A 12,056-nucleotide genomic window follows, 5' to 3' on the forward strand; every position below is an offset into this window, starting at 1 on the left:
CAGCTCAGCGAGCAAACCTACATCCAGATTCTAGGACAGTTAGGATGGCCAATAAATATGACCATACCATTATCACTTACATCTTGAGAATGATTTTATTTTTAAAATTCAGGGCAGTTTTTCCCAGGATAAGGAGACTGGGACAGATTTAGGTTATAAAACTGCATGGGCTGGTACATCTGGATGCAAGTGCTTGGGTGCACTGGGCCAGGGCTGACACCACTGAACTTGCCAACATCAGTGAGGTCGGGGTCAAGGCAACAAAATGTACAGCTTTTGCATCAAGGGAACACATCAGCTGGAGGACACAACACCACAGAGTAGAAGTGAATGGCATAAGCAGGATGCCCCCCCCCCTCTCCCCGAGGTAACACAATGATTAAACTCTGACAACATCCCTTGCAAAAGAATGACTCCCACGTCTAAAAGGAATCTCCACTGCACTCCCTCCAGTGCAATCACATTCTTCCTTTCAAATGGTGACCAGGGTCATCTTCAAAGGAAAACAAGGACTGTGTCTGAAGCTATCTGCCAGATCATAATGTTGGAACTACACCAGGGGCATATGGGCAAGGAGTTGGTGACTAGCACTTGATATAGTCTCTGGGCCAGGGATTAACAGTGATTTTAAACACTTAGTGAGGATGTGTGAGGCAAACCTGAGCCACTGACCACAGTAACATGGAGAAAATAGATGTACCACAGAAATTCACCAAGGTACCTCCAACAGCACCGTTCAAGCCTATGACCACTGCCACCTAGAAGGACAAAGACAGCAGACCCATCAGAACAACACCTTCTGAAAATACCCCTCCAAGTCACTCATTATCTTAACTTGGAAATATATCGTTATTCCTTCAGTATTGCTGGGATAAAATCTTGGAGTTCCCTGATAGAAGTTTTGGTGTATCCACAGAAAGTGGACTCCAGCAGTTTAAGAAAGCAACTTACTGCCACCTTACCAAAAGCATTGAGTGATGGGCAATAATGCAGGGCACAGTTAGCAATGCCCACACTCACTGAGTAAATCAAAACAACCTTTATGCACTCATGATTCCATCTATTCCTTGGTACAAGATCGTAACTGATCTATGTACTGTGAAAGGAAATGACATCATCTTACACTGATTATTTTTTCAAATTTCCAAGTTTCAGACAGACAATGAACAGTGTCAGTGCTTCCATAGCAGATATATTGAGTGTGATATTTAGTCTATTTGGTGCATCTGAAAATATTATTTTAGGCAGTGGCTGCAATATCCAGGCAGAACTTTTAAGGAAATGTGTGACAGCTGAGATATAAGACTTGTGACATCATTACATTATTCCAAAAGGTCTCATTGAGCAAATGGTCTGTGCTGTGGAATATGTTACACCTTTATATAGAGAGTTGCCGTCACCAGCAGAGATCATGTTCAGAAGGTAAATAAGAATGAACTTGCCAAGCCACCACTTATCCAAATTCTACAAAATGCAGATATATTTTTCGTCAAACAAGAGAGGATAAAGATGGTGCATGGCTGGCATGCAGATGTAAATTGACCTCAACTACAACTTAGATAATAGGTCCGAGACACTTAACATGAAAATCTGGTTATTCAGAGGTATCTGAAATGTGTAATAGAATCATAGAATCCCTACAGTGTGGGGGCAGGCCATTTGGCCCAACCAGTCCACACTGACCTTCTGAAGAGTATCCCACCCAGACCCATTCCCCTACCCTATGACTCTGCAGTTCCATTGACTAATGCACCGAGCCTACACATTCCTGAACACTATGGGCAATTTAATATGTCCAATTCACCTAACCTGCAGATCTTTGGACTGTTGGAAGAAACCAGAGCACCCAGAGGCAACCCACGCGCACGTGGTGAGAATATGCAAACTCCACACAGTCAATCACCCGAGGCCGGAATCGAATGTGGCTCCCTGGCACTTTGAGGCAGCAGTGCTAACCACTGAGCTACCAGACCGCCCATCTCTTATGAAGTCCTGACATCTAATAAGGCAATGCTGAGGAGGAACTGAAACCAGCTGAGTGAAATGGATAATATGCCAATGATGCCAAGTACACATGAAAAAACACAAAGATAACACTGGCATAATAATAACTTTAAAAATCTTGAGGCGTATAGATATGGTGAAAGACAGTTGTCTTTCCCCTAGGATGAGGGATTTCAAGACTAGGGGTACAATTTTAAGATGAGAGGAGAAAGATTTTAAAAAGACATGAGAGGCAATTTTTTTTTACATCAAGTGGTTCATGTGTGGAACAAACTTCCAGAAGAAGTAATGGATACAGTTACAGTATTTAAAAGACTTTTAGATAAATTCAAGCATAAGAAATGTTTGGAGAGATATGGGCCAGGCGCAGGCAGGTGGAATTAGCTTTGTTTGTGATTATGGTCAGAATGGAATGGTAGGACCAAAGGGTCTGTTTCTGTGCTGTATAGCTCTATGACTATAACAACCAACACACTGACAATAGGTCTGCTGACTAAGAGCAGCCAAGGATAATATCCACACTTCTAGAATTGTACACCATAACAAAAACTGGAAGAGTTGTCAAACTATTGAAATTACATGTAGGCTATTAGACTTCTATACTTATACAGAAGACGAAATGTAAAATTGACAATTCATTTTGATGTTGCCCAATACTTACGTGTTTCACTTTGTAGCACATGAGAGCAATCTTTGGGAAAATAAAATAGACATGGTTTCTATTTTTGAAATGACGGCCTATGAGAGGTTCAACATCCAAATATTCCAAAGTGCCCAAATGTTGATACATGACCAGAGGCTGTGTTTAAAGATGACTCTTCTGTATTTATTAATTTATCAGTAAATAAACCAAGTAGAAATATTCAAAGAAACAGAGTCAACATACCTTATTTCTGTCACAATAACACAATACAAGAATATCATCATATTACTTTCATTACCTTTTTTATACTTGCTCAATTAAAATTAATCAAGTTAATCAGATATGATCTTCCCTTAAACAATCCATGCTAATTGCCTTTGGTTAATCTATGCTTTTCCAAATGACGATTTCAATTTTCTGAATTTTTACCAATAATTTACCAGTGTTAGGCTGCCTAGTCTGTAATTACTCATTTTACCTTTTTCTCCCTTGTTGAATAACTGTTTGGCACCTTGTCAAGTGAGTTCTAAAAAATTCAAATATAAAACATATCCCTTATCCACATCCTCAAAACCTAACAGGATTGTCTAACATTTAACTTTTTTAATATGAATGCGAACACTGTGAGAAAAGATTAATTGACTATTATATTATTATTGAGGAGATCCAGATGCAATTCTGTTGCTTTTACAATGTTACTTTACTTTAAAGAAAAAAATGGTTTTTACAAAACACGCTCTGAGGCACCTTTGATGTCTACATAAATGCGAAGCTCTCTTTTAACTATATTCTGAAATCTAGAGTTAAAAATCACACAACACCAGGTTACAGTCCAACAAGCTTATGTGCAAGTACAAGCTTTTGGAGCGCTGCTCCTTCATCAGGCGGTCGTGGAGTATAAGATCATAAGACACAGAACTTATAGCAAAAGGGTTACAGTGTCATGGAGCTGTAATGATATATTAAACCACTTTAGATTAAGTCTTTCATCTTTTAGAATGGGTAATGCTATTTTCAGTTCTTTAATATGTAAACCCACCAGAAATATTCAAAGAAACAGAGTCCACATACACCTATTGTTAGAAAAGTTAAAGCTACCTTGAGAATGTAACTTAAAAGGAGTTCTGAATTTACATATTAAAGAACTGAATCTAGCATATCCCATTCTAAAAGATGAAAGACTCTAGCTAAATTTGTTTCATATTTCATTACAGCTTCAAAAGACCTGTAAGTCTTTTGCTATAAATTCTTATGATCTTATACTCCACAACCACCTGTTGAAGAAGCAGTACTTCGAAAGCTAGTGCTTTCAACTAAACCTGTGTGCCTGGATGGCATGGTGGCTCAGTGGTTAGCACTGCTGCCTCACAGCACCAGGGTCCCAGGTTCAATTCCAGTCTTGTGCAAGCTCCACACAGACTGTTGCCCATTCTTCCCATGTCTGTCTCTAGCTTCCTCATACAGGCCAATTCCTCTGAACTGAACTAGTCCCATTTACCTGCATTTGGCCCATATCCTTCTAAATGTTTCCCATCCATGGACCTGTCTAAATATCTTACAAATATTGTAATTGTACTCACCTCTGGCAGCTCATTCCATATATGCACAGCCATTTGAGTGAAAAAGTTGTCCCTCAGGTCCCTTTTAAATCTTTCCCCTCACACTTTAAACCTATGCCCTCTAATTTTGGACTCCCCTACCCTGGGGAAAAGACATTGGCTACTCACCTTATCTATGCCCCTCATGAATTTATAAACCCCTCAGCCTCCTATGTTCCAGAGAAAAAGGTCCCAGCCTATCTAGCCTCTCCATATAACTCAAACCCACCAGTCTTGGTAATATCTTTGTAAGTCATTTCTGTAGCCTTGCCATTTTAATAATATCCTTCCTGTAGCAGGGTGACCAGAATTGTACACAGTACTCCAGATGTGGCCTGACTAATGCTTTGTACAGCTGTAACATAACATCTGTCACAAATCTAGTCCCTTTATTTTTCTAAAAGTTGTTCCTTGGCTCAAGGAGACTCTGCCCTTGATTTTTTTTTTCAGAGGGGTAATAAACCGGGCTGGGTACCAATCAGTCTGGTTTGGTACAGAGATGAAAAGGACTTTGAGAGGCCTTTTGTTTCTATGTAAACAGAGAAGACTTCAGGCCAAAGTGATCATGTTTTAGAAGTGACCTGTATAAAGAAAGGGTAGTGGTCAGTTCTCTAGCTAGCTGAGCTAAGCAGTTTTAGTTCAGTCTGACCTAGTGAGGAGTTCAACAGGGAGGTATGTGGAAACCCTCTCTTTCTCTCTCTCTTCCTCTTTCTACCCTTCAACTTCAACCTGTAAGCATTTATACTAGTTATTAGAGGGAGTTTGCTTATTGGGACTGTTGCTTATATTCAGAATAACATCATTAAGTCTAATTGGATAGGCTGAGTTCTGTAGGGGTTCTTTATTCTGTTCTTTGTATTTCATTGTGTAATTTTGTGAATTAAATTTTTGTCTATTTTAAAATCTAGTAGACAACCTGGGTAACGTAATCTGGGTAATTTTCACTGTACACTTACTGAAACAAATTGCAAAGTTATGGTCGGAACTGCCTGTTTAAGAATGTTTTGAGTGGTCTGGCCTAGTCCACAACACATTCCAATTCCTGTATTCAAAGCTTTGGCTGATGAAAGCAAGCATGAAATGCTTTATTCATCACACTGTTACCACTTTCTTCACCACTTTTAAGGAATTATGTACCTATAACCTTCGATTGTTCTGTTCAATAACACTTCCCAGGACACTAACATTAACTGTGTAAGTCATGCCAATGACACCTTGGTAATGGAAACCTGCTGTTCACTTTCAGTGTCAGAGCCCTTGCTGTGTAGCCTCTCAGGTTCGAACTGCTGATGTCCATGCTGAAATGATGTCTGTTGAATTAGGGTACTCAAGGACTCTATGTGAGGTTGGACAACTCATCACAACATTTCCAAAAATACAGCATGGCTCTTCCTTAAACTTTTCAAAAACAAATGATACTGAAGATTACCCTACCTGAAAGTTGATGGTTGGTCACTTCAATGGGTTGACATTTTCAGTGGGCCACTTGTGGTGGTGGTGGGGATTGTTGTTGTTGGGATTCCATAATATGGATCATTCAAAGTTGGCTGCACATCCAGCAGATGTACTAAATAGACCTACAAATTCTAACTGGTGTCAAAACCATCAGTGCAGTCATGTTTTGGCCAGTTAGGGAGTTTCTAGTACACACACAGCACACCTACGCACTGCCCTTCCTGCATGAGGAGCAACCATATGCCCTACTGGAAAAGCAAATGGCTTTCCTGGTGCTGGATCCAGTGACAATTCAGCTGGAAAAACAGTGCAAGATTTTCTTCTCAATTAAAAGGCAGAAGGAAGTATTTAGAATGTGAATGGTCTGACTTTATAAGGTTACGTTGCAAACCAAAGTCAAGTGCCATGTGATCATGTGTCAGCTGATCTATCATCATATAATGTTTTCTCACATGACCTAACCTCTATGAGATATTTTCACTCTGAAATGGTCATCCTAGACATAGTAAAGACATCCAGCCAGAAGTCCAATCGTCAAATCCATGTTCTGTATTACAGGTTCTGAAAGAAGAGCCAAACAGAATTCCTAAACATTATGTACACTCATGGGAATTTCCAGAGGAGTGAAATTCTGAAGGAATTTCAATTTCTTGATTATTAACAGTTGTATTAGCCAGAGACTACTTCTGATTTTCACAATTTCCCCAAAAGCCAATCAGCCTTGTATTAGCAAAGCAAATAACTAACACTAGCAGCGATCTGTAAATGAGGGACAATTCATTAGTTTGTTGGTGCAATAGACGTTGTAATATCCATCAACCCAGGGAAACATTTCAACTCTGGTTAATAGCACTTGATAACATTTAATAGCATGATAATGAAAATGTCAGTGGCCACAAATGTGATGAGTTAGAGGGTTGATTTATTTTCCAACATGAAATTGAAAATACCAGACAGTTAAGATTCTTGTTGTTTTAATTTCTGTTTTGTTGTATACATCCAATATTGTGTCAATTCATTTTGACATCAAATTTGATGAAAGAAAATCATCACTATTAGAGGTTTTAGAGCATTTAATATTTTAACAGAATTATTGAGAAAGTTGCTTTTTTCCATTCCAGATGCATCCACATATGCACATTTTCTGTTTAATGCCTTTGACACAGACCACAATGGTTCAGTGAGTTTTGAGGTGAGTGTCATTTTTTTTAACGCAATTTAGTTACTCTGAGTGTTGTGCATATTGTAGCCAGCTCCATTAACTAAGGGGACCTGCTGTCATTTGTGGTTCCCTCCCATGGGTGTCAATCACAGAGTTTGGGCACTGGGGGAGAGACAGAGGACATTCAAATGATTTGGTGCGAGCAAGTTCAAAGGACTCATTGGGAAGGTCTGCAAAAGTGGGGAGGGGGTGGGGGGAATGTGAGGCATGGTGGTGGGGATGAGGGTGCAAGATGAAAGTAGGAATTCAGGTCTGTCGTGGGGGAGCTGAGGATCAGGCACTTTCTGCTTTGGCTTCAGGTCTCCAGCATCCGCACTTCCTTGTTTTATTCTTCTGATTGAATGAACTAAAATCCAAATTTAGATAAAATAAAAATCTCAAAGACTTTAATATCCAGACCATTACCTGACCCAGAAGAAAATTAACACAGAGTCAGACAGATTAAAATATTTAATGCATGACTGAAGAATTATTTTTTTGGGAAGCAGGTGTTTCAGTTCATCTGGAACTGACACTTGGTCTGGGACAAGAGGAAACCATTCCACTGGGATGAATATCATTTAAACCAGGCATCAGGCCTTTTATAAAGTGTCATTTGAATAAGGCAGTGAATAGTATTCTGAGGTAATAAATTACTTGGGGTTATTTTGGTGGTTAGTGGGTTCAAGAAAGTGGAAATTTACAAATCTATATACAAAATTGTGTAACAGAATAGCATTTAGGTAAACCCAAGCAGAATGTGTTAGCAGCAGCTCAATTAGTAGCACTATTCCCTCTCCAGCAGAACATTGTAAGCAAGTGTCAGGAGAGTCAAGCTCCAATGTTGGTTTGTTCTCAATATGAAAAGCCTGAGCAGAACTGAACTGCTTTCATGACTGTGCATGTATATAAAGATATTTTAATGAATAAAGTATGTTTTGAAACATAAAAGAAAGGTGGTTCTCTGTGCTCCATGGGCTGTTTTCCGGACACCCACCGAGACATTGACTGCCTGGAGAATCATCAACTCGGTGAAAGGCGCTCTTTGGTCAGCCGGAATCATGTTGGTCTTCCAGAACAAGGAGTTAGCATCGACTGAATATTGCAGACTGGCACATTCCAAGGACTATGTGCTGAGGGATGCACTAAAGTTTGGGGAAGCTGCCGCCAAGGCACAGTGGGGAAAGACCACCTTCTAAGGTCTTTCTGCTAAAGTACAGAGGGGGTTCATTCAGTTATCAGACGCTCCTGGTGCCTCAGATATATTTAAATATAGTCTTGTACTAGTAAGAAATGCCTTGGGTTTGTTTGTTCTCCATATGCAAAGACTATACAGAACTGAATTGCTTTAGTGACTGTGTATACAAATAAACATTTTTTTATGAAATAAAAAAAGCTCAAGTCCTACTCCATAACTAACCTAACACTTTAATTGGAGGTGCCTGCATATGGATAAGTTATTTAAACAAATCACCCATCTGCTCCCTCAGTTAGCCTAGAAAGATCCTTTGGCATGATTTGAAAGAAAAGAGAGAGAGGGTGATGTTCTGGCCAATAATTATCGATCGATCAACATCACTTCTTTTAAAAAGTGAGATTATCAGTTAATTATCACATGGTTGTTAGTGGGACCTGGGTGTGCATAAATTGGCACTTTTCATATGTACAGTAGAGTGGAATCTCCTGTGGATATGAAAAGTGTGATATAAATGCACATCTGACAGCAAGGGACAGAAGCTATAAAAAATATAACAGGGCATTAGGTATGAAATAAAGAAAATTAGTTAACATTAAAGGTGCTAACTCTGAATCCATGAAGTAATTGTAACAAGCTAGATGGATTAGAATCACTGAATTTTACAGAAGAATGCCATTTGGCCCATCGTGTCTGTACCATTTCCCCAAAGAGTTACTCAGCTAGTTCCATTCTCCAGCCCTATCTCCAGAGTCCTCTAAATTCATCCCATTCAAATATATATAGCTCTCTTTTGAACCTCCTGTGGAATCTGCCTCCACCACTCTCCCAAGCAGTGCTTTCCAAATCCTAACAACTCTCTGAGTAAAGAAGTTTCTCCTCATCTTGCTGATAGTTTTGAAATTGGCATACCAATTAATGGAAACAGAATATCCTTCTTTACTCTTTAATTTTGGACACCTTAATAAAGTCACCTCTTAATCTTCTGTCCTCCAAGGAGAATAAGTCCAATTTCTCTAATCTTCATTGTAGCTAGGAGAGTGTTGTGTCAATTAGTTTTTGATCTTTTGTTAGCTGTTGTAAATGTTATGCCTTTCCTACAGCTTTCCTATCTTGTCCATTCTTGAGCTTTGGCTTTAAGTCACATTCAAATTGTTGATTAATGTGAGGTCATGCGTTGATGGGGACCATTGCAGGAGTAATTGGCTGGTTGCAAAACTGCTTTGTGTCAATGGCAGGGTGAAGAGCCTGGGAGGTAGATGGAATAGTTGGATTTTCTGGTGACTTGGGCTCAGAAGAGCAATCGAGGTGAATCTTATAATGTGAGCTACTGGTGGGAAGTGGAACTCACCACTGTGCCTGACTGTTTCCTCCTCCCCAGAGGATCTGAGTTTGTGTTCCTCATACATGACCAGGACAAGTGATGGAATGCTATGCACAAAATGGCACCTAGCACCAGTTTGGAAAAGTCAAGTGGTGTGCAATTTAGGCAGCTCCAGATCTATCCAGGCCAGAATGTCATGTGTTTAGTTTATCCAATTACATGTCTGGTGATGATATAATATTAATTTCAATGCTATTGGGGTGTTAGTTTCGGATTTCTGATGGGTATGATGTGTTACTTTTGTACTGGGTGTCCCTAGTCACCGAGCAGCTGCCCTTTGCATCTGCCCAAAGGTGTGGAGAGATTGGGGAGGACGGATTGTCACAGGAAGAAAGCATCATGGCAGCTGTCTGGGAACTGTGCACAGACCTTCAGATGTGTTGTTTTTCTGGTTTATACCCTTTTGTTTTTGATGGAATGTAAGCCTTTGTAATTGACAAACACTCCTGGTTGTTTTGTGTGTGGATTCAATGGGACCTTGTGCTTGTGGAAAGTCAGAGCTGAAAATGTGTTGCTGGAAAAGCGCAGCAGGTCAGGCAGCATCCAAGGAGCAGGAGAATCAACATTTTGGGCATGAGCCCTTCTTCAGGAAAGCCCTGAAGAAGGGCTCATGCCCGAAACGTCGATTCTCCTGCTCCTTGGATGCTGCCTGACCTGCTGCGCTTTTCCAGCAACACATTTTCAGCTCTGATCTCCAGCATCTGCAGTCCTCACTTTCTCCTTGTGGAAAGTCAGCTAACACTGCAAAGCCAAACTCCTGCTCACTCTGACTGACCAGGCAAGGTTGACGTAAATTCTGATTCTGACAAGCAAGCCATATGCCACCTTCCTTATGTAATTCTGTGCAGCTGACTGGGAGATTGAAGAGATATCAGTGCAGGATTCAGAGGCAACAAGCTGAAGTGGATCATGACAATGACATCAAAGACATCAATGACTTGTAATGTGTAGCCACTTGATCCAGTCAGTTATTGATCTCCTTCCAGGAAGCTGCAGTCACCACCTAACACAACAAAGGGAAAGGGAATAAAACCGGACTGACCATTGGCATCAACCAAATTTCCAGAAATAACAATAGCTCATGCAGCCCTGTTGATCATTCAAAGTGCTCCTTGCTAAAAGATGGGGTCTAATGCCAAACTTGGGAGAGCAATTCCACAGACAGTCAAGCAACAGTCTGACATAGTCATTCTCACAGAATCATTCCTTACACAGAATGCACCAGACAACACCGTCATCATCTGTGGGCATATCCTGGCCCACTGAAAGGACAGACCACCGGATTTGGTGGCACAATGGTATACAGTCATGAGTGAGTTGCCCTGAGAGACCTCAATATTGACTCCAGACATCATTAACTCTCATAGTGCTAAGTCAAAGTAGGGGCAGAAACTTCCTGTCAATTATCACTTATTGCTCATGAATTAGTACTCCTCCATGTTGAACACCACTTGGAAGGTGCAGTGGGAGTTTCAAGGACACAGAATGGACTCTGACTGGGGACGTCAATATCTATAACCAAGAGTAATTCTATAACACCAATATTGGCCATCTGGTCAAATTCTATTGGACATAACTACTAGACAGGGCCTACTGCAGGTGGTATCAGAACTATCGAGGAGGAAAAAATGTACTTGACCTCATCTTCACCAATCTACCTGTTGCAATATTTGCACTGGAGATTGACTTGTTTAAGTTGGCTCCATAATAAAATAGATTATAAATGTTCAGTGGAATTGTCAAGTTTATATTTATACTATCTTTCTTGCATCAAAGACTATCAATTATAGAACAACTCCTCACATCTCTGACTTCAAGTGCTTAATGAATGACTTTGACTGCTATGCAGGTGATGTACTTCAAACACACCAGTCAAATTGCGCACAGCAGCAACCCACAAACAGTAATTAAATGAATGGTCAGTTTTTGTATGATTTTGATGATACTGGTGAAACAATGATACCAAATTTACTTCTGGATTAGTGGTGCTGGAAGAGCACAGCAGTTCAGGCAGCATCCAAGGAGCAGCGAAACCGACGTTTCGGGCAAAAGCCCTTCATCAGGAATAAAGGCAGTGAGCCTGAAGCGTGGAGAGATAAGGTAGAGGAGGGTGGGGGTGGGGAGAAAATAGCATAGAGTACAATGAGTGAGTGGGGAGGGGATGAAGGTGATAGGTCAGGGAGGAGAGGGTGGAGTGGATAGGTGGAAAAGGAGATAGGCAGGTAGGACAAGTCCGGACAAGTCATGGGGACAGTGCTGAGCTGGAAGTTTGGAACTAGGGTGAGGTGGGGGAAGGGGAAATGAGGAAACTGTTGAAGTCCACATTGATGCCCTGGGGTTGAAGTGTTCCGAGGTGGAAGATGAGGCGTCCTTCCTCCAGACGTCTGGTGGTGAGGGAGCAGCGGTGAAGGAGGCCCAGGACCTCCATGTCCTTGGCAGAGTGGGAGGGGGAGTTGAAATGTTGGGCCACGGGGCGGTGTGGTTGATTGGTGCAGGTGTCCTGGCGATGTTCTCTAAAGCGCTCTGCTAGGAGGTGCCCAGTCTCCCCAATGTAGAGGAGACCGCATCGGGAGCAA

At 40.9% G+C, this 12,056-nt stretch overlaps 1 protein-coding gene across 1 annotated transcript in view; it reads left to right on the forward strand.

Annotated features, from left to right (window-relative positions):
* Positions 1 to 12,056, forward strand: part of LOC122555010 (Kv channel-interacting protein 4-like) — a 356,040-nt gene that overhangs the window by 333,291 nt on the left and 10,693 nt on the right. The window contains exon 4 of the mRNA XM_043700589.1: positions 6,822 to 6,892. Coding sequence (XP_043556524.1) covers positions 6,822 to 6,892 — 71 coding nt within the window. The remainder of the gene's footprint in view (positions 1 to 6,821; positions 6,893 to 12,056) is intronic.

Source organism: Chiloscyllium plagiosum, chromosome 1, assembly GCF_004010195.1.
Source record: "Chiloscyllium plagiosum isolate BGI_BamShark_2017 chromosome 1, ASM401019v2, whole genome shotgun sequence".
NCBI lineage: Eukaryota > Metazoa > Chordata > Chondrichthyes > Orectolobiformes > Hemiscylliidae > Chiloscyllium > Chiloscyllium plagiosum.